This window comes from Stomoxys calcitrans, chromosome 5 (genome assembly GCF_963082655.1).
Source record: "Stomoxys calcitrans chromosome 5, idStoCalc2.1, whole genome shotgun sequence".
Lineage (NCBI taxonomy): Eukaryota > Metazoa > Arthropoda > Insecta > Diptera > Muscidae > Stomoxys > Stomoxys calcitrans.
The window spans coordinates 142,305,630-142,327,875 of NC_081556.1; the positions used below are offsets into that span (position 1 = coordinate 142,305,630).

The following is a 22,246-nucleotide window of genomic DNA, read 5'->3' on the forward strand; positions in this document are numbered from 1 at the left end:
TAACGACCTTTTATAATCTGATAAGAAATGCATCATTTATGAACCCATAGCAAATATTTCGAAATATGGTCCAATTTGGACCAAACTTGGCACGGACGTCAAGTGGTCTAATAAATACAATTCGCTATTCAAATTTGTAAAATAGAATATTGGTCTGTATGGCAGTTATATCCAAATATACTCCGACCTAAGCCATATATGGCACGGATGTCGAAAAGCCAAACATAGGTCACTATGTAAAATTTCATCGAAATCGGATAATAAATGCACCTTTTATGGGCTCAAGGCCTTAAAACGAGAGATCGCTCTATATGACAGCTATATCCAATATGGAGCGATGGGGGCGATATTGAACGAGGATGTCGAAGGGCCTAACAAAGCTCACGGGCCCGAGGACTAAAACCGTGAGATTTGTATAAATGGCAGCTATATCGAAATAAAAACCGATCAGAACCCTATAAGACACGGATGTTGAGAAGCCTAACACAGCTCACTGTGACAAATTAGAGCGAAATTGGATAATAATTGCGCCTTATATGAGCAAAAGACCGTTAATCGCTAGATGGGTCTATATGGTATCCATTAGCGCTGAAAGGCCTCTGGGGAGTAGACTAGGCATCCCCAGAAAAGTTCTGGAGAACTCACCAAATGTCAGCCAAATCTCACCTAAATCGGATAAATAAGGCGCCTTTTATGGGCCCAAGAACTTAAATCGGCAGACCGGTCTATATGGCAGATATATCCAAATATAGCCCGATTTTGAACATGCTTGGAACGAATGGCCTCGTGAGTTCATTAGTAAACTACAGAATCCGGAAACACAAAGAGAAACTTTAGAAGTTTCCTTTTTCCTGTATTTTCTAACTATCGAGGATTCAAGTTTGCGTTGTCTATCTTAAAAGTGGTAAAATCCGTTTATTGGCATCCAAAATCTCCGATCAACAATTAAAACATGTCTCAAAACGACATCTTTTGGTGAAAAGTTTTAACCACAAACTAATCTTTGCATAGAAATTTTATGAAAATTTTCAACTAAAAAATCTCTACTCTCTCTACTTACAGATGCGCTGGATTCATCCATATCGGAGGTATATATCACACAAATCTAATTCCTAATATAAAATATCTATCAAATAATACAAATATTTTTCCTCTATTCAGGCCCAAGGTAAACAACGCACTAAAAGCGATAAAGAGAGAAAAATCGGCCACAGACGTGTTGGTGAAGGTGGTGAAATTACCTATAAAAAAATTCAGACATCACAAATTATGGGTTCCATACAATTGGGAATACAACATACGGTAAGCTAAGAAACGCATACCCAAATGCTTAGGATGACTTTAATAACTTCTTCTTGTCTCTTCTCATTGTTTGGCTAGGTTGGTAGTTTAGCATCAAAGCCAAAACGTGATTTACTTATGATGGACTTTTGGGAAATCGAAAGCATTGTCTTTCCGCCCGAGGGTTCTAGCCTTACGCCTGCCCACCATTATAGTGAATTCAGATATAAAATCTATGCACCAATTGCATTTCGTTACTTTAGAGACTTGTTCGGCATACAGCCGGATGATTTCATGATGTCGATGTGTTCATGTCCCTTGAGAGAGCTATCGAATCCGGGTGCTTCTGGTTCCATATTCTATTTAACGCATGACGATGAGTTCATCATAAAAACCGTACAGCACAAAGAGGGTGAATTCTTGCAGAAATTATTGCCTGGGTAAGTATGATGAATAAAAAGTAGAAAGAAAATGTTATGCCATGGTATTGGAGCTATATCAGGTTTTGGTTCGATTCAGACCATATTCGGCACGAATGTCAAGGATCGTAGAAGAAGTTTTTGTATAAAATATCGGCCAATCGGATAAAACATTGTGCCCTCTAGAGGCTCAAGAAGAATATTAGGGAAGCTATATCAACACGGATGTTAGAGGTCATAAGAGAAGTCATTGTAAAAAATTTCAGCCAACACGGATAAGAATAACGCCCTTTAGAAGCTCGAGAATTATAATCGGGTGATCGGTTTATATGGGAGCTGCATCAGGTTTTGGACTGATTCGGATCTTACTTGGCACATCTGTTGAATGCCACAAAAAACCGTGAATGTCATAGAAAACGTCATAGTACAAAATTTCGCCTTATAGAGGCTCATCAAGTAAAATCGGGAGATCGGTTTGTATTGGAGTTATATCAGTTTCCGTATTGGAGTTATATCAGGTTAAAGACCGATTCAGACCATATTTGGCACATATGCAAAAAGTTTTAGAAGAAGTCGTTGTGAAAATGTCAGCCAAATCGAATGAGAATTGTGCCATCTTGAAGCTAGGGAAGTTTATTAATAACTTACTTCCTAAAAGATGCATTACGGCAGGCTTGGGATCTGTAGATCTAAAAAGATGGGTCAGCAGTGGAAATCTTCTAAGAGCTGCACTGTCTCCTCTACTTTGGAATATAGACAACAATATATTATTGTCTCTGGAAGAAAAAGGTGTAAAAGTGGTAGCGAATGCTGATGACGTGGCAAATGCGGTATGGGGAAAATTTCCTAGCACTCTTAGAGATATACTTCAGAAAGCTCTACGTGCGACAGCGAAGAGGGCTACCGAAAGTGGTCTATGCGTAAATCCGTGCAAGACAGAAGTAGTTCTTTTCAGCAGGAGATACAAGTTGCATACAGTGGCACCTATCTCCTTGGATGGAGAGAATGTTCCATTTAGTGAAAACGAAAAATACCTGAATGTTTTGCTGGACAAGAAATTGAACTTCAAATCCCACATTTTGGAAAGGGCAAGAAAGTCAACTCTTGCCCTATACACCACCAAGAGAGCCATTGGCAAAAGTTGGGGGTTTTGACCGCGCGTTTTGCATTGGGTATATACTGCAGTTGTCGGACCTATAATGCTATATGGTGATGTGGTCTGGCGGACGGCACTTCAAAAGTCCACTTACTGTTTAATACTCCACCGGATCCGAAGGATGGCTTGTTTGTGCATCACAGCCGCACTGAGGACGACACCATCTAATGCACTTAATTTAAAGCTACAGCTAATGCCTCTGGACATTGTGGTTAGACAAATTGCGGCGTCTACTGCTGTAAGACTAAGGGAGCTTTCCCTTTGGCCATGCGGCGACTACGGACACTGTGTTGTCCATGATACAATGCCTTATATCCCAAGAAGTGTGGAATACACACTGCCTGAGCCGCTTTTTGGTAAAAAGTACTGTACCACTATTCCTAATAGAACCGATTGGAACTACGATATTCCTGGTAATAGAAGTTACATAGACTTCTATACAGATGGTTCCAAACTAGACGACCAGATAGCCATTAAATCCTTGGAGAATGCATTATTGAATTCAAAAAACGCCTTGGTTGTCGCAGATCTTTCAACGAGATGGCTGTTCTGCATGTCGGACAACAGATATATCCCAGGGAATTGTAAAGCAGACGAACTTACGAGATTAAAAACTTCTTTACACATTTCAGGGGAACTGGAATTTGTGGGTATGGCTATAGCGACATGTAAGCTAGGTTTTCAGGAACAGGCCCAAAGGGCAAGGGATGATATGTGGCTTTATTGTCGCTGGCTAGAGCTGACGTGTGTCCATCATGACAGGTCACTGTCTGACCGAAAAACATACTGGCAGACAGAAGGTTGCCAGTAAAGACTTTTGCTGAAGCTATGATGACGTCGAGAAGAAGAGAACCCATGTCCGTCCATCTGTCGAAAATAAGATATCGTTTGCACTAATGAAGTTTTCCCATTGAAATCCGGCTCTATTCCAACATTTATCAGAGCTTTAGCATATAACTTTTTGTCCAGGTTGTTCTTCAACCGCTGAGACTTGACTAGCCTAAAATTGAATCCCCTAACATTTTAACGGACAGCACATATTGGCATCAGAAAAGTTTTCCGGGTTTGTTGGCAGGATATTTGTGATTTTGTAACTAACTTAAAATGCTAATATCTCCTTAAATACATATGTATGTAGGTCAAGGTTCAATTTTAAATCAATATTTTCAAATTCGTTGTTGATGTTGTTGTTGTAGCAGTGTATTATACACTGAGGCGGCAACCCTTGCCGATGAAGAACTACATCGGGTCAATCCGGTACGTAATATCAATTTGCTTCGAATACTATTATGGGCCACCGAAGCTCCAAGGTTGTCAATGGTTATCCCCTCCTAGTGCTGGCGAAACTTGTGAGGTATTACCTTAGGTAATCGGCAGTGTAAAATTCTCTAATAAGTGGTGTCGCTCTGCCGCAAACCACTCGGACTCGCAAATAAGAAAGAGCTCTCTTATAGCTGAGCTTAAATCTTGACATGAGAGAAGTATCCCTCTGCTCACTAATGAAATACTCATGGGCAAATTTGTGGTTTCACTATTCCGAATTAAGATTATTACACTTTCTTTTTCGCGAAATCTTTAATCTTTAAATGTAGTACTTTATTTTAAACACATGTTCCTATGAAAATATAGCTCCTCGTTTCTTCTGTTCATCATATTTCCTTCCTTCTTGTTAAATATATGAAAACCTTTTATACATTTTCCAATTTCTGTTTCAGCTATTACATGAATTTAAATCAAAATCCACGTACCCTCTTACCAAAATTCTTCGGCTTGTATTGCCTGCAAACGAACAATGCGAAAAATATTCGCTTAGTTGTTATGAACAATTTGCTGCCTTCCTATGTGAAAATGCATCTGAAATATGATCTCAAGGGTTCAACATTCAAGCGTAAAGCAAATAAAGCCGAACGTGCCAAGAAATCGCCAACATTTAAGGATTTAGATTTTATGGAACAACATCCAAATGGCATATTTCTGGAAGCAGAAACCTATTCGGCTTTGATTAAAACAATACAAAGAGACTGTACGGTCTTGGAATCGTTTAAAATTATGGATTATTCTTTACTATTGGGAGTGCATAACCTGGACTTGGCCTCAAAGGAGAAACAGAAAATCAAGAAACAGCCAAAAACTTCACAATCAGAAGAATCGGATAATGATGATACTCCACGTGGGGCAGAACCTTCATCGGATAATCCAGATGAAGAAACGCAAAGCAATATACAACGCAATAGGTAGCTATATCAAGAGACAGAGTACATAAAATACAATTTGAGTTAAAATTGTTTTGTTTTCCATAGTGCGGCTTATCGTTCGAATCGCCAACGTCTGGTGGCCCACTCAACAGCTATGGAAAGTATACAGGCCGAAAGCGAGCCTATTGATGATGAAGAAGATATGCCGTAAGTTTTTAATGAGCAACACGTTTCAATTAACACTGTGTTTTATTCATCCCCTTTCAGTCCCGGTGGCATTCCCGCTCGCAGTGAAAAAGGCGAACGTCTGCTTTTATTTATTGGTATCATTGATATTTTGCAATCCTATCGTTTAAAGAAGAAACTCGAACATACCTTCAAAAGTATCATACATGATGGCGTAAGTATGCTTTCCAAAAAAAAAACCAAGCCTTATATATATCATTTCTGAGAGCTGTTTACATTTGAAGATATTTTATTGCATTAATGTCAAATATCTAAGCCAGGACTCACTAAATATCCCAGAAAGCAATCAACTGACATATAATCTTTGGAATTCTTGGCCAAACTCGTTACTTGTCAAGATTGTAAAATTGTTCTTTGTTTACATCCATTGTTTGTTTAAGATTTCTCATTTTTTGACATTTTCAATCGTTAAATTTTGACAGCCTCAATATTCATGGGGCTTTTCAACTTTTCATGTCCGCCGATTAAAGTAACCGTCTATAGTTAATACTGACACTAAGCTAAATAATTATTCCTCAAGCTTCCGAACTATAATTTCAATTGGCTTTTCTTTAATAGAACTCCATTGAGTATGTACATTTCATGGATAATACTTTTGTCCATCAAATTGAACGATTTATCTTCAAATGTAAACAGCTCTTTCAGCACGAACTTGAATTTTGTATTTAATTTCTAACTTCTTTTCCACTGAAAATCGAAAACAAAAAAAAAGGATACTGTTTCAGTGTGTCGTCCTTCATTTTATGCTCAAAGATTTCAAAATTTCATGGCCAAAACTGTATTCCGTAAAATACCGTCTCGTAAGTTTTTCCGAATCATTACGATTATTGATAATGAGATGACGAAAAGAAAAATGACAATACTAAAATCTGTATAACATGAAGAAGCAAGTGAAAAAAGAGAAAAATTGTGTAAAATCTACAAAATGTCATACCACTCATTGAGCCATTCAGCCTAGAATTTAGTTTGACTAGCAGCGACATGTCGCTGTGTCACTAAAGATTTCAAAGTGTTTTATTTAAGCTGGATATGCACCTCTAGCAAAATTTTCGCCAAGACATTTATGTCGTCACTGAAAAATAGCTGTGTAGAATACAAGATGGCCACAAACATCGATTTATAATCTTGGCCGAATTTTGCCTCAAGCGATTGAACCCCAAAAGGAAATGCCCGCAGAAAATACAGCCTTCGGTTAACATCTTATCGAACATTATCCTTCAGGAGTAGAAAACGAGCAGTACGTTATGGCTTCTTATCCTTTCCACGGCAGCTTCCAATCGAGGAATAGATTTGTATTACCTTAGGCATTTACAGATCGATCCCATTCTCAGATAGGTCTCTAAATACCGATACATGGGATTTAGAAGTGGAGCGAGGACAAGGTTTAGGTAAGGGCTGCAGAGTATAGCCCTCGACTTCAACCCAGGTCGGAGTATTAAGACGAAATCAGAGAGAAGTTCAGAGTAGGAGCAAGCGTGCCTAACTGTAACTCCAGCCTAATAGTCCGGCTGCGACTTCGCAGGCCTGGTTTAGGTTATTTGCTCTCATTGACTGTAGAAGTGAGAAAACTATTAAGGGAATCTAAAATCTGATATCGAGGTCCAATTCAGTAGCTTCCTTATCGAAATTTCAATAAACTTACTAATCGATTTCAAAAAGTTACCTTTTTTGGTGCCTACGGACTATACCATATCCCATGTACGCGTTAATAATTCTGCTGTTATCTTCGATTATAGTGGACCATCGTGCTCTTAAGAGCAACGCGTAGATTGGAGCAATCCTATCTCTACATTGTTAAATGTCTCCCTAACATTTAGAAAGGCCACCATGATATAGTCGTCCCGTCGGACTATAATATGGCTTCGAAATGTAGAAATGTTGAATAACTTCATAAAGGGCCAACTTTAGACTTTAAAGTAAGCGTGTTGTTCAGCACTAGGTCTAGAAATGCTAGATTTTTTAACTTAAACAAGAAAACTTAAAATGCCTGTATCTTCCCAAATTGAAAATCTACTTCGTGGTGGATCCTGTTCAATCATCTGCCTTATAGTCATACATGTTGTGCCGGATTAAATTGTTTAGGTGTCAGTGTTTCCCTTGCCTTCCAGTGTTTTTAATTAAATGTCGTCTGGTGCACCTGCAAGGGCTGCTTTATAAGATTCTGGCCTAACCAACACAAAGTGTTGCCAGATGCAATCAGACAGTTTCATTGGAAAGTTTGATATTTTCTAGCAGAATCGTAATCAGAACATTTTGACGTTCCCCCATCATTTGTATTGTTTACAGTGACTTAGAACCCTATTGCATATGCTGGGGTATTAAAGACTTCCTCGAAGACATCGACTACGCAGATGATAATGCCTCTTTGTGCATCGCTTCGATCGCATAAAGGCGTAACTGGAACGATTGAATGAAAATGCTGCCAAAGTAGGCCTGAGGATAAACATAGAAAAAACGAAAGTTGATGAGGATAGGAACATTAAATCTGACACCGCTCACTATAAACGACCATGTCATTGAAGACGTTGACATCTTTTTCTTTCTTGGCAGCAATAAAACAAATGAAGGAGGATAAGAGATGCGTACGTTTCACTAAGGCTAGAACCCCGCTTAAACTCATCAAAGGTTGGAGATGCAATAAAATCTCACATAATATAAAATTCGGGATCTTCAACAGTAGTGTGACATCTATTTTATTATATGGTTGCACAACTTGAACAAGCGACTACTGGCAAAGTCCGAGTTTTAAAAAAACGCTGCCTACTACAAATACTTCGAATTTTGTGGTGAAACCGTATTTCATATGAAGAATTGCAAATATGAACAAAGACTTCCCCTGTCGATGTATAAATCCGGAAGAGGAAATGGGCTTGGTTGGTTGATACAGCGAGAAATGTCCTAGACTCGAACCCGCAAGAACAGCGAAGGAGGGGAAGCCCAAAAAACAAATGAATCCTCTGTACGAAAGGAGAATTGGAATCAACCCATATATCGTGAAATCAAACCAAGGCTTTGGCCAACGATAGAGCTCGATGGAGAGAGCTTGTTGATGCCCTATGTTCACACTGAACAGTTTACTGTTTGTACTCCGATTGTAAAAAGAGGACAGTGATTTAAAAAAAATTCATTTGACAAAAAATTTAAGTAACTCCTGAACATTATCGCGCAAGAGTGCATTGATGAACTTCAATCTTTGTAGGGCGATGAACCCAGTTATATAGCACTGTGGAAACCCGATTTGATGAATTCAGATATGGCCGACGCTCGCTCAGTCGAATTCCCTGAAGATCATCCAAGAACAGCCATTATATCAGAGAACATTAATACCGTGCGTAAACTTATAATGCAAGATCATCATGTGAAATACCATCAGAAAGAAACATTGTTTAAGGGAGTTTGACTTAATCAAATGTTTGATGTTCGCAACACTTCTAAACATCATTGAATAAACAGTTGATCTAACGGAGGATTTACACATTGAGATTTTTTTAACCACAAAAGTGAAAACGCAAATTTCTATATACTTGTCATTTCTCTTTTCGTCTCATTGAATTTTTAAGATAAATTTTCAAAATAAAGCGCCTTGATCGCTAGAGTTTATTGTATTCGAATTGTCATGTTGCAATCAAGCCCAGCCAAAACAAACATGCGATTTCATATTCTCGTCTATTCTTTTCTTTCATTTCACATTCTATATGAATATTTATTTTTGTATTCTCTGATAAAAACGCACAGTGGATCTCCCCGAGATCAAAGGAAATCATAGAAAATTTCGTACTTTGGTATCCAGTTATATAGGTAAATGTGAAAAAAATGACAAAAAAATACCAACAAAAACTAATCCCTCAATAAATTGTCCAAAATTACTAATACACACTTTAAATAATAATAATATTAATTAAAAAAATAATTTTATTTGTTGTCAAGTATACAAACAATACAAAATTAAAATTAATCAAAAAAAAAAGTGGAAAATTCCGGTTTAAGAAATATGAGCACTTACACAGTTCTAAATACGGTCATAAATCTACCAAGATTTAAAAATAATAAATTAAAAATTATCAGGTCAAGTCCGGTACTGCCGAGATAGAGCTATACAACGTGGTAGCTGTGTCCCAATTAATGGATAAGCTTGTAAACCCGACATAGGTGGGTTGCTATCTGGCCATAATCATCTGGTTCTATGGGACTTTAATGCGCATCACATTTCATGGCATTCTCCCCTAGGTAACAACCAGCGGTACATAGCTTTGGCAGAGTAGATTGAGGGCTCCACACTTTGCACGATGAATGAGGATGCTTCCACTAGGATTACGAGGAGGTAAAGAGGCAGCTCGCTAGACATTTCCATTGCATCCCCTGATCTCCTAAGTGACGTTTCCTGGCAAGCTGTCATCTCCTTGCGGCCAGACCACCTTCGCATAATTCTCACCATCAATCAGAAGAAGGCCGATTGGGCTGGCTTCAGAGAGTACGCCAATCGCCGCTTCAGTGAACTGACACTCCTCTCGGCTGTGCTATTTGCCGGGAAATTCCGAGATATATTATCGCAGCAGCCACTCGCTTTACATCAGCTGGTCAAATACCCCAAGTGCGGCGCAATTTCCCGGCGCAGGTAGTTGCACTCGCGAAAGAGTGTGGTGAGATTCGTTGCACGGGCCCCACTAACCCCAGAATCAACGAGCTGAATCTGGAAATTAACAGGGTAATCAAGGAACATAAGTGAAATTTTTGGCTGGAACACTTGGAGCAATGTAATTTAGGCACCGGTTTCGGCAAGCTGTGGTCTACCGTTAAGTCTATCTCGAACCCCGGTATATGGGATGAGAAAACCTCAGTCAGTTTTGGCGAAGAAACCGTCACAGATCCGAAGATCTGTTTGTTCAATAGTCAATTTATTGTGCATCCCGAGAGTTACAGGGCCGTGGTCTCCAAACCGATGAACAGCCATCACAGTTTAGCTTGGGCGAAGTTACGAATGTCATCCGTGGCGCCAAATCATCCAAGGCGTTGGGCCCCGACGAAATCTCTACACTGATGCTGAAGAATCTGGATTTTTCTGGAGTTTACTACCTTACTACTGTCCTCAACCTGTCTTTGTACACTCTTATAGTTCCCGATGTCTGCAAAATGGGGAGAGTAATCCCGCTACTGAAGCCTGGAAAGGACCTGAGTTTTGGGCGAGTCGTACGCACCAATCTCTCTTCTATCACCAGTAGCCAAGACGCTTGAGGCATTACTTCTCCCGAGCCTTGTAGGAGAATTTCCATTCGCCGAGCATCAACATGGATTTCGAAAACTGCGTAGCACACCTGCTTTGCATGCCATCACGGCACCCATTTTCCGTGACTTCAATCAGCCTAGGCCAGATGATAGGACGGTCCTCGTGGCACTGGACCTATCGAAGGCATTCGACACGGACAGCCGTACCAAACTATTTGAGGACATCGCCAACACATCCTTCCAGCCAGGCCTGAAACGCTGGGTTGTGAATTATCTGTGTGGTCGCCTCTCATTTGTGGAATTTAGGGATAAGAAGTCGAAGCACCGTATAGTGAAACAGGGAGTACTTCAAGGCGAGATGATATCTCCGGCACTGTTTAATCTCTACCTATCATCCATTCCACCCACTCCAGACGGCATAGAGATCGTATCACATGTGGACGATTGTACGTTCAAGGCATCAGGCCTCCATCCATTTTTGATAACTGCGTTAGGTTGAACGTCTACCTCAACGAACCTGCCTCATATTTCGCTGCAAGAAATCTGAAGATATCTGCCACCAAATCTTCAGCCACATTCATGTGATGGTTGATGGTCCATTCCACCCACTCCAGACGGCATAGAGATCGTATCACATGCGGACAATTGTACGATCAAGGCATCAGGTCCTCATCCATTGTTGATATCTGCGATAGGTTGAACGTCTACCTCAAAGAAACCTGCCTCATTTTTCGCTGCAAGAAATCGGAAGATATCTGCCACCAAATCTTCAGCCACATTCATGTGATGGTCGATAGTCCATTCCACCCACTCCAGATGGCATAGAGATCGCATCACATGCGGACAATTGTACGATCAAGGCATCAGGCCCCCATCCATTGTTGATAACTGCGATAGGTTGAACGTCTTTCTCAACGAACCTGCCTCATATTTCGCTGCAAGAAATCTGAAGATATCTGCCACCAAATCTTCGGCCATATTCATGTGATGGTCGATGGAGAAATGATTCCGACCATCAAATGTCCCAAAATATTTGGCGGCAAATTTGACAGGTCTTACAAATTCTACTTAGATGCCACAGCAATTTGCGATAAAGTCAAAAATAGAATCAAGGTCCTCATGTCACTTGCCGTCAGCACTTGCAGACAAAGATACCTTGTTGACCACGCACAAAGCAGTTGGGCGGTCTGTGGTAAGTTATGCAGCGCTAGCCTGTGGTCTCGTCAGCTTTGTGACACGCTGTGGAATAATATTCAGATCTGTCAGAATGCCGCCTTTCGAACTGCGATGGGCTGTCTCCTCAGTTCTCATGTGGGCCATCTCCATCAGGAGACAAAGATCCTACCAATGCGAAGACATAACTACAGGCTGTCTAAGCAATACCTTTTGGGCTGTTATCGCAGAGACCATTCAAATCATCATCTTGTGGATAGGTATCCACCGCCCAGAAGCCTATAGGAAGATCTACATGAACTAGAGCGGGAGGTTTAGCGCTACAAGAGAGAACCTTTAGATCAAGCGGGTCTAGACAACATGCATGCAGTCAAGGTAGCAGATTCGGATAATAGCTACCGGGTGAATGTAGTCCTTGGAGAACGACCGCCTCCCATTGCACCTGAAGAAATTGACCTCCCCCGGTAAACCAGAGTACTTCTGGCTCAATTACGTTCCGGCAGATGCAGCCGCCTCAACTCTTACAGAGCAAGGATTGATGCCCACGTGCAAGACGTATGTCCCGATTGTGACCAGGGACCACATAATACACGTCACCTGTTTATCTGCCCAGCCAGACCCACTCGACTTAGACCCAGATCCCTCTGGACGCACCCCATTAGTCGCCTTAGACCTTAAATCGGTCGGTATGGGGGCTATATCAATATAAAGTCCATCTTTGAACTTAACCTTGCGTGATTTAACCCCCCGATGAGTGACAGTTCTGAACTTCACGACCGTGTGAAAAGGTCCCTACGGACCTTTTTTGTAAATCATGTTTTTTTTCATATAATTTTTTTTTTTGATTTTTTGTTTTGTTTTTAAATTCTACATACAAAAATATTTTTTTTCAATTTTTTTTTTTTTTTTTGCTTAAATTTTCTTAAGACTATTATAAAAAAAATTTAAAAATTATTAAAAAAAAATTTAAAAAAAAAATTAAAAGTGTGCTATGTTCTCCGCAAACAGCGTTGCCGCAGCCGAAGCAGTATGCCCGCGTTTTCCGCTGCCGCCCGTACTCAGAACGGCAAAACCTACATGACGGTCTACTTGACCTAGCCGCAAACGACGGTACATTGCCTTCCATCGGTCTTGGTAATACCTGAAATAAAAAACAAATGAATATATATTCTATTCTTGAATTTGGAGATGTTTTCTTACCCTGACATCGAATGCTTCCATCGCATTGCGTATCCTTGGATAGGAGGTTATATGGTTCAGGGCACGTATATTTGGTGTGGCCAATTGTTTCGTTAGCAGTAACAAGAACGACCGCCGTCTGTCACTCCTTTTTATAGGCTTCATTTCGTTGTAAATCGTAAAAGCAGCCAATGCAGCGACGTCCAGCATATTATAAAAAATGGCCAACGGCCATCGTTGTGTTACTCTTTTGCAGCTGTAAGTGCCTAGCATTTGATCCATAGTTTTAACGCTGCATTTGTTGGCGTTGTAATCTAATATGGCATAGGGCTTCCGCTTCTCGGTTTGCTCGTCAACGAGTCAGGTGTAGTGCATTGTGGAGAGCACGTTCACCACTTTATTTTTTTCGGCACGTATGAGCAAAACGATATATCCCCCTCGTTGAACCCAAATAATGTACTATTGATGGTGCGCTTCGAGTTCTTCTTGAACTCCTGTGGAATGAATGTTTTGTTGTAGCGCACTGTACCAATATATGCGGTCTTCCTCCTCAACAAAATACGCGCCAAGTCAAGAGTGGTAAAGAAATCAATCGCGTATACAGTACGGCCAGCATCTAAATATTTTTCCACAAGATCCAGCACTACGTTCTGCCCTGTCAGAATATATCATTCCCTTCACAGGATAATAACTCTGTGAGTGTGAAGCGGGTGCGGCCTCTGTAAGGGAACAACTGCACAACTGCAACAAAAATATGTGTATTTTTGTTCTTCGAAATTCGAATTTTTTTTTTGTCCTTAGAATTTTTTGTTTTTATCATCATCCCTAATGTCTTTGAGTTTAGGTCTTTGTGTTCAGAACAAGTAAATTATGTGTTGAAACAATAAAAAAATTATAATGATGCCCAAAAACATGCGTTTATTAGTGAAATTCAGTACAAGGACCATACGGACCTATTCACACGTCCGCGTACTATTCTCACTAAAACCTCAATACCTCCTAAAGTAATAATCCGATCGGCTTGATTTTTTTCCAAAAGATGCACAACAAAATACTCTTGGAATACATTGTAGTTGCCGAAGTGGAGTAATTTCAGTTTGAAAAGGCAAAAAGGTCCCTAGGGACCTTCTCACTCATCGGAGGGTTAAACAGATAGACGGACAGACATTGCAGGATCGTCTTAAATTTTTACGAATATATATACTTTATAGGATCGGAAATGGATATTTCGAGGTGTTGCAATGACCCCCAAATACCCCATCCTTCGGTGGTGAGTATAAAAATGGAAAAGTCCTTACATTAAATCAAAACCTAAAATTTTTACCTGTTTTATTACCTTATATAAATATATACCAAACTGAAAACACGAATAATGTATGACTGATTTAGAACTGTAACTAGTGAATCTGATTGGCTTTGTATAAAACCACAGGAATTTAAAAAAATTTCAAAAAAAAATCTTTAAAAAATCTGTTGATTATTAATTTAAGAAGAAAAAAATCATTAACAAAAACCATTAACACCCATATTAAATCATTTTTTAAAGCGTTTTTTACAATAAGTTGCGTGCTTTTTTTTGTTTAAAATTTGAATTGAGCCAATAAAACTAATAAAATATAAAACAAAGTGCAAACTTTATCATAATAAAGAAATGCTAATCAAAATTCATTTTTTTCGCCTTTCAATAAAAAAAACCAACAACAAAAAATTAAAAAAAAAAAAAACGATCTACAGCTCTGAAGCATTCACCATCGAAGCGAAAAAGTCTCTCAAAAGCCATACAACGTTCCATAGACAGTGAAAATGAGGCAAGAGGTAAACAAAGAAACAAACAACAACACCACTACTCTTTTTTAACAAAAAATAAAAATTCCAAAAAACTAACCTTTCCCCAATCCAAAAACTAAGCTAATAAACGATATTGAATTTTTTGAACGCAGATCATGGTCATACACATCATCCACCAACATCGACAGTACAGCAATTTAAGAAATCACATGTCTCCAGCGGTAAAGCGGCAGCGGCAGCAGCAGCCACGGGGGCTGGAGTAGCCACCACATCACACTCGGGCACCACACTGAAATCCATGGCGGCACCGCCTGTCAAGCAGCGGAACCCAGGCAGCAGCAATACTGCGGCCGCTGCCAGTGGTGGCGTAGGCGGCAGCACTCTTAAGACCAAAGTTCCCCCACCAGTACCGCCAAGAGGTTCGCCACGCAAGCGAGGCGACAGCGATGCCTATCAACACCAGCAGCAGTTACTTGAAGGAGGCGGCGGCGGTGGCTCCTCGAGGGCCCTTTCCACCACTCCAGGTATAGAAAATAAAACGAAACTGAAAAAACATAGAACCAAAGAGAAAACACCCAAAGCCTCGCACAATGACAACAACTACAACAACGTTGACGACGTTAACGACAGGGACAACACCAGCAACAAAAATAGCAACACCCTACTACAGGTTCCCCTCAAAGATATACCACAGCCCCGCTTCGGGGAACAGCGTTCGCCCAGCAATGTAAGGGATTGGCTTGAATTGCATGATCTATTCGAGGGCATTGGTGGTGGCGATAGCCCCCAGCAAACGGCAAAGCGACCGCCCATACCACCACCTCCACCACAGCTAGCCTCCATACAAAAGCTAAGGCGCAAAGATTCAGTGAGATCAACCGCTTCTAGTTCATACTCAGCAGCTAGATCACGCATTTCCCATGTTGTTCGCCCGCTAAATCATATCGATCTATTCCAAAGGCAAAATAATCTTATCGCCGGTAGACGTCCTTCCGTTGCCACCTCCATAGTCCATAGCTTCCCACCCATACCATCCGAGGTTAGCGAAGAGCGCGGCAGTGTTATGCGGATCAGCAATCGTGAGCAGCTTCAAAGTCGGGCGCTGAAGAAACGCGAAAAGCGTCTGCAATATCTGCAGTATGCCGATATGGCCTTGGCCGATGATGCCAATGAATCGTACGAAGACAATCTATTGCAGTCCATGCATGCCTTCATAGAAGTCAAACAGGATTTGGAAAGATCCCATAGGCCCAGAAGAGTACGAAAAACCATAGCTCTGGACCCGGAGGAGGGGGATAAGGAGGGCGCCCAGGGGGCTAATGGGAATGTAGATGACGATGAAGAAGACGATGATGCTCTTCATTATGGTGGTGGCGCAAGAGGTGACGTCAGCGGCGGCGAAGGCGTCGTAGAAGTCAGCGGCAGCCGCAAATATAGATATTATCCTCATACCCGTTGGGATCAGGACAAGCGTACTGGCAGCAATGCCAAAAAGAAACAAAAGAAGAACCGTACGGACACGAACCATGATACTACCAAAACGACCACGAACCACCCAAACATGACCGATGGCTTTCCATCTAATTATAGCCTATATCCACCACTTAGTAGTAGACGCAGTAGTTTTGTTGAATTTTAGTTCTTACTATTGTTGTTGTTGTCGTTGTTGTTGTTATTGTTGCTCTACTCTACTTCTTGTTTACATTGAGATCCCTTGGGAGCTCGGCCTCATCCAACTCAACTCATACGTATTTTATTTGTGGATATTATTTAAATATTTGATCTGTGCTGCTGCTGCATAAAGGCTTTTCTTAGCCCATTTTGGCATTTTTCTTTAAATTTTATTATTTTTGTAAAGAACACAAAAAGCTTCTCATCTCTTTTTTTAATACATTTCCCTTTTTATAATTTTTTAAGCATTTTAATGCTCTACACAGAAAAAAATTAAAAAAATGTTTACTTTAAAAATTGATCCAATTAATTGAAAGATAAATATGCCATCTATAAACCAACTTGTCAGAAACAATTTGAAAGCGTTTCAAATTTGTCCTGGACGGATCTGATATTCTCTTTACTATGGATTCTATGAACTTGATAAAGGATAAGAGCTAGGCTCTTTGGTGCTAACTCGAAGTTGAATGCTGGATAGCAGAATTCGACGCATGAAATTCCTGCCAAATTGGTTAAGAATTGTGTCTACAAGGCTCTCAAGAAATCAGATAGGTTTATATGGGAGCTATATCAGGTACTGGGCCGACTCTGGCCATTCTAGGTAGGAAACCTGAAAGTCATAACAAAACCTAGCACATAAAACTCCAATCAAATTGGAAAGATCGGTTTATATCTGCTTGTTCCAGTTATGAGCAGAATTTACCATACTTGACTTAGGAATTCTAATCATATTGGATAAGAATTCCTTCTCCTAGGAGATACTTCTAATTGAGTGACCAGTTATATGTCATGAGCTCAAAGTTTATTCAGGGATTCTGTATATTCCTTAATGCACTTCGACTTGTCATGTTACTGTTCTGAAACTCGAGTTTTAAGCGCAGTCATACTTTTCGCAATAATTCCGAGTTTTGAGGATGGTAGATCCCCAACCAGCATTTGCGGCTATCGTATGACAAAGATCTCTGCCTGAAATACCGAACGATGCACTCATCTCAATGACATACCAACGCCAAATGCACCTCCAATCACGTTCTTCAAGGTTAGGTTTCGTCATCCCTTCCTTCCTCTAGTTGTGTCCTGAAGATCCTATCTTAAGCTGTTTCAGAGATCGTTCTCAGTTTTCGCTTCGCATCTATAGCTTCCAGTTAACGCCGCCCAATCTACCCTGTTAGAGAGCGTATAGCAAAGGTCCTATCTTAAATTGGTCTCAGTGTCAGATATTCTGAGACCTTCCCCTTCTCTTTAAGAATATGGAGTTTACGTCGCACAATACTCCCTGCTGGAAATGCATGTCCTGAAGAACCTGAGAATGCGTTATCTATGAATACCATCTTGAATTCCTTTCAGTATCAGAGACTTTACCCAGTTTTCGCTCAACAACCCTAGTACTCAGCATGGAAATGTGGCCGTACCCGTCCTTCCCTTAGCCTTCGTAGTATACAAAGCCCAATCTTCCCTGTTGGGAATGTGTATCTTAAAAGTCCTTTTTTGAGTTGATCTCGCTGTCGTGAAGTATGGGACCTTACCCAGGTTACCCTTCGCTCCCATAGTATTAAAAATGAGAATCTGACCAAACCCTCCTTTTCAAACACGTCAAGTTTATGCTGAACCATCCACCCAATCTTCCTTGTTGGGAATGAGTATGTCTCAGATCATCTGAGATCTTCTCCAACTTACCCCTTTGCGTCCATAGTATTTAGAATGGAACTCTACCCTTACCCGTCTACCGTCTACCCTCCCTAGAGCGTCGAGTTAACTACGCCCAATCCCCTTTGTTGCGGATGCATATCCTACCGAACCTTGAATTCGTGTCCTTAAAATCCTCTCTCGTATTGATCTCAGAGTTGAAGTTCCTCCCCAGCTTTATTTCCGCAACCATAGTAGCCAGCAGGGAATTGTGGCCATAGCGGTCTTTCTTTTAGCCTTCCTTGCCTACGCAGCCTAATCTTCCTTCCTATGAATACCATCTTGAATTGCTTTCAGTGTCAGAAACCTTACCCAGCTTTTGCTCCACAACCCTAGTACCCAGCATGGAACTATGACCGTACCCGTCCTTCTTTTAGCCATCCTAGTGTACATAGCCCAATCTTCCTTGTTGGGAATGTGTATCTTAAAAGTCCTATCTTGAGTTGATTTCGGTGTCGTAAAGTATGGGACCTTCCCCAGGTTACCCTTCGCACCCATAGTATTAAAAATGGGAATCTGGCCAAGCCCTCCTTTTCAAACATGTCAAGTTTATGCTGGACAATCCACCCAATCTTCCTTGTTGGGAATGCGTATGTCTCAGATCATCTGAGATCTTCTCCAACTTACCCCTTTGCGTCCATAGTATTTAGAATGGAACTCTACCCTTACCCGTCTACCGTCTACCCTCCCTAGAGCGTCGAGTTAACTACGCCCAATCCCCTTTGTTGCGGATGCATATCCTCCCGAACCTTGAATTCGTGTCCTTAAAATCCTCTCTCATATTGATCTCAGAGTTAAAGACCCTTCCCAGTTTTATTTCCGCAACCATAGTAGCCAGCAGGGATTTGTGGCCATAGCGGTCTTTCTTTTAGCCTTCCTTGTCTACGCAGCCTAATCTTCCTTCCGGAAATATTTTAACACATTTCCAACAAGGAAGATTATAATGCATATCCTGAAGAACCTCTAGTGTATTGATCTCAGTATCAGACACCATCTCCACCTTTTACTCTGCAAGCATAGTACCCAGCAGGAATCTATGCCCATACCCGTTTCTCTTTTAGTCTTCCTAGTTTGGGTAACCCAATCGTTCTTGTTTTGAATACTTGTAATGACGTGATTTAGCCTTAGAGATAGGTAGTCTCAAAACCTTCCTCAACTTTCGCTCCGCTATCGTAGTATTCAGAATAAAGCCGGCCTCGATTAGTTCTCTGCGATCGCGGAGTTCTGGCTCCGATCAATCTCTGGACTTTTCGGACTCTGCTATAAAAAAGAGGTCCCTTATCATTCCGCTTAAAGTTGAATTGCACAGCACTCATTGATATGAGAAGTTTGCCCCTATTCTTTCATGGGCAAATTTGCATTTACCTGTTGCAGGAGTGGAATCTACACAATGCTTTAGCTCTATATTGCTTTTTTCGGATGATTTGGAGTCGAGGACTTAGCATAAGTATTTTGGCCTCCTTCGACAATTGTAGAATGATTTTTTAGTTGCCACACTTATTGTTCGATAGAAATATTGCCTAACAGCACAACATCGTTAGCATATGCTAATAATTTTATGCCATCCATGATTAGATGCATTAGAACCTCGTTTATAACGAGAATGCAAAGAATCGGCGAAACTTAGATTATTGGAGCGTCTCCCTTGTCAACAGCCTTCTGGCCACACTATCTTTCAAATTTGAGCTGATAATTGTGCCTCCTAGAGAGGGAATACCATCGCTGAACTTTTTTTACTATATCGCCAGGATTTGAACCCAGTATTTTATTTTCATAGCCTTTGCGGCATAAAGGCACCTAAAGAAAATGTCTCTCTGCGACCCAATGTTCGTACTCGGGCGTAAGCTTGAATTGGTACTTCGAGCGTAAGCTTGAATTGGCTAGCACTCATTGATATGAGAGATGTATCCCCACTGTTCCTAATTGAAATGTTCATGAGCAAATCTGTCCTACTCTCTAGCATATCATTTTACCACTGGGAGATATTTGCGGTCCAGAGCCTCGAATAGACACTCCATATCCACGTTGTTCAATTCCCCCTCCATATCCAGGCAAACAGCAATGATCTACTACCTCTGTCGAAGAGACATCTCAACAACTCGAATCACTTTGTAGAAGGCCGTTTTCAACGACATGCCCTTGAGGTATGCATGTTGTACGACCCTTATATTATTCGCAGTTAGTCCCTCTTTAAAATTTAGGTCGGTCAGTTTTTCGAGTGTAAGAATTATGTACGTGTTATGATTCGTCGTGTAGTGATTTCTTTTTTCCGCCTTGGGAATAAAGGCCACCCAGACGTTTTCCATGCCACCCTTAACTCTCACATGTCTAGTATGTAGGACCAGTGATGCCAACAATTTACCAACAAAAAGCGTATCCAAAATTGTAAAAAACGTAAAAAATGAGTAAAATTTTGCGTAAAATTTTGCGTAAAAAAGCACTAACTTACATTTTGGACATTTTTGGGAATAGGCGTAAAATTTCAATGAAAAATATTTGCTATCGTAGCTTGGAAGATTTCAAAAAACTCAGAAAATCACAACAAGTGAGCGAATTGGCGGAAATTAATGGGGCGTCCCCTTTGAATGTTTTTTTTTTTTTGACCGTCCAGCTTTGATTTAGTTGACCCATCAGATCGTCGAAATTCAAATACTGAGTTGACCCTCAGTTGACGTTTTCCTCTCGTAAATGTTGGCGACATAGATTATGTATTCAGCCATTTAAGACTTTTCTACGAAGAGATGTCGTTAAGCTGCGCTTTGTTTGCGAAGAAAATGCAACATTAAAAAAAAAAAAAGAGTAAAAAGCACCAGCTAGAAATGGAAAAATCGTCCACTTAGTGCCTTTTCTTCGTTTGGCATAGGTGGTACCTTTCCAGGATTTTGGTGACCTAAAAAGCACCAAATCTAGTCCAAAAAGCACTAAGTTGGCATCCTTATGTAGGACCACGCCAAATGCGCCCTGATTATACGTTTCAGCCGAGGACATTTAATTCTTACATTCTTGCGACGGTCCATCCGTCAATATTTTGATCACTTGACTGAAAAATACGTTTTCCTCAGAAGTTCCTCTAACTCTGGAGGATTTAAAATAGCTTAAAATGCAAACACATTTCAAAAAACTCTTATTGGATCAATAATTTTTTCTTTTCATTTCTTTTTACTTCTATTCATTTCCCTTATTTAAATCACTATTTCCCTTATATTGTTTCCCTGTACATCATTCAATCAGTTGGCCTATGTTGAATTTTTGAAACAAAACCAAAAAAACCATACGTACATATATGTATTATTCGAATTATTCATTTTGTATTTCTCTCATCTACTTGTATATCGCTAGGCACAACACCATCATGCAGTTCAACACCACCCCCTGCCTTCGATGATATATCCGAGGATAATAGTTATAACAAACATAGTTCCTCAACAACTTCGAGGCGTTCGCATCAGCATCACCACCAACAACAACAGCAACATCACTCCTCCACCTCACAACAATCGTCGTCGTCGTCCCATCAGCAACAGTACCACCACCATCACCACCACCACCACCAACATCACCATCAAAACGATGGGCTGTCCTCGTCATCGTATCACGATCGAAAAATGAATGTGGGTCCAGCCTATCGGAGTTCATCGTCCTCACAAAAGGACGATATGGTCAGGTATGTCTCAATGAATTTTATTTAAAAAAAAAAATCTACTATTACTACTACTATCGATTTATGTTGTTCTCTTATTCTATAATAAATTGTGAAAAAATTTAGTTTGACTATTTCTGAATTTTATATTTTTAAACTTAACTGGAATATAATGGAGGTTGTTGTGGAACATGAATTAAAACTTTGACATTGTTAAGCCTACTATGTATAGATTTGCTAAGATTTACCAATCAAATATTGAGTACAAGGTTTGTGATTTACGAAAATGTCTTAAAAATTACAATAGTTCTAGAGAATGGGTTATGAATCTTTTATGAAGGGAATGCCAATACCTAATGTATGGGCTATTGGTGGGAGGTTACATTAAAATCTGGAGCCGAATTACCGCATACGTGATTAAGTGTGCTTTCGTATCGAATGGAATTGAATCTTGTATTTAATGGGTCTAATACCACCTGTTTATACATTTTTATATTCAAGTTTTTATAAAGAGTGCCTTAGATTTAAACATTTGCTTTCTTAAATTTCAAAAATTCCCGCTCAATAAAGATATATATTATTCACAATG

At 40.2% G+C, this 22,246-nt stretch overlaps 1 protein-coding gene across 4 annotated transcripts in view; it reads left to right on the forward strand.

Moving 5' to 3' along the window:
- Positions 1-22,246, forward strand: part of LOC106088770 (phosphatidylinositol 4-phosphate 5-kinase type-1 alpha) — a 37,509-nt gene that overhangs the window by 6,840 nt on the left and 8,423 nt on the right. For 2 of the 4 annotated variants that reach the window (XM_013254439.2, XM_013254440.2), the window contains exons 2-12: positions 1,063-1,088; positions 1,162-1,302; positions 1,381-1,721; positions 4,572-5,090; positions 5,157-5,258; positions 5,319-5,451; positions 6,010-6,097; positions 9,033-9,095; positions 14,607-14,687; positions 14,813-15,184; positions 21,357-21,681. In XM_013254439.2, coding sequence (XP_013109893.2) covers positions 1,063-1,088; positions 1,162-1,302; positions 1,381-1,721; positions 4,572-5,090; positions 5,157-5,258; positions 5,319-5,451; positions 6,010-6,097; positions 9,033-9,095; positions 14,607-14,687; positions 14,813-15,184; positions 21,357-21,681 — 2,191 coding nt within the window. The remainder of the gene's footprint in view (positions 1-1,062; positions 1,089-1,161; positions 1,303-1,380; positions 1,722-4,571; positions 5,091-5,156; positions 5,259-5,318; positions 5,452-6,009; positions 6,098-9,032; positions 9,096-14,606; positions 14,688-14,812; positions 15,185-21,356; positions 21,682-22,246) is intronic. The other 2 variants (XM_013254441.2, XM_013254442.2) reach the window with 1 other exon arrangement.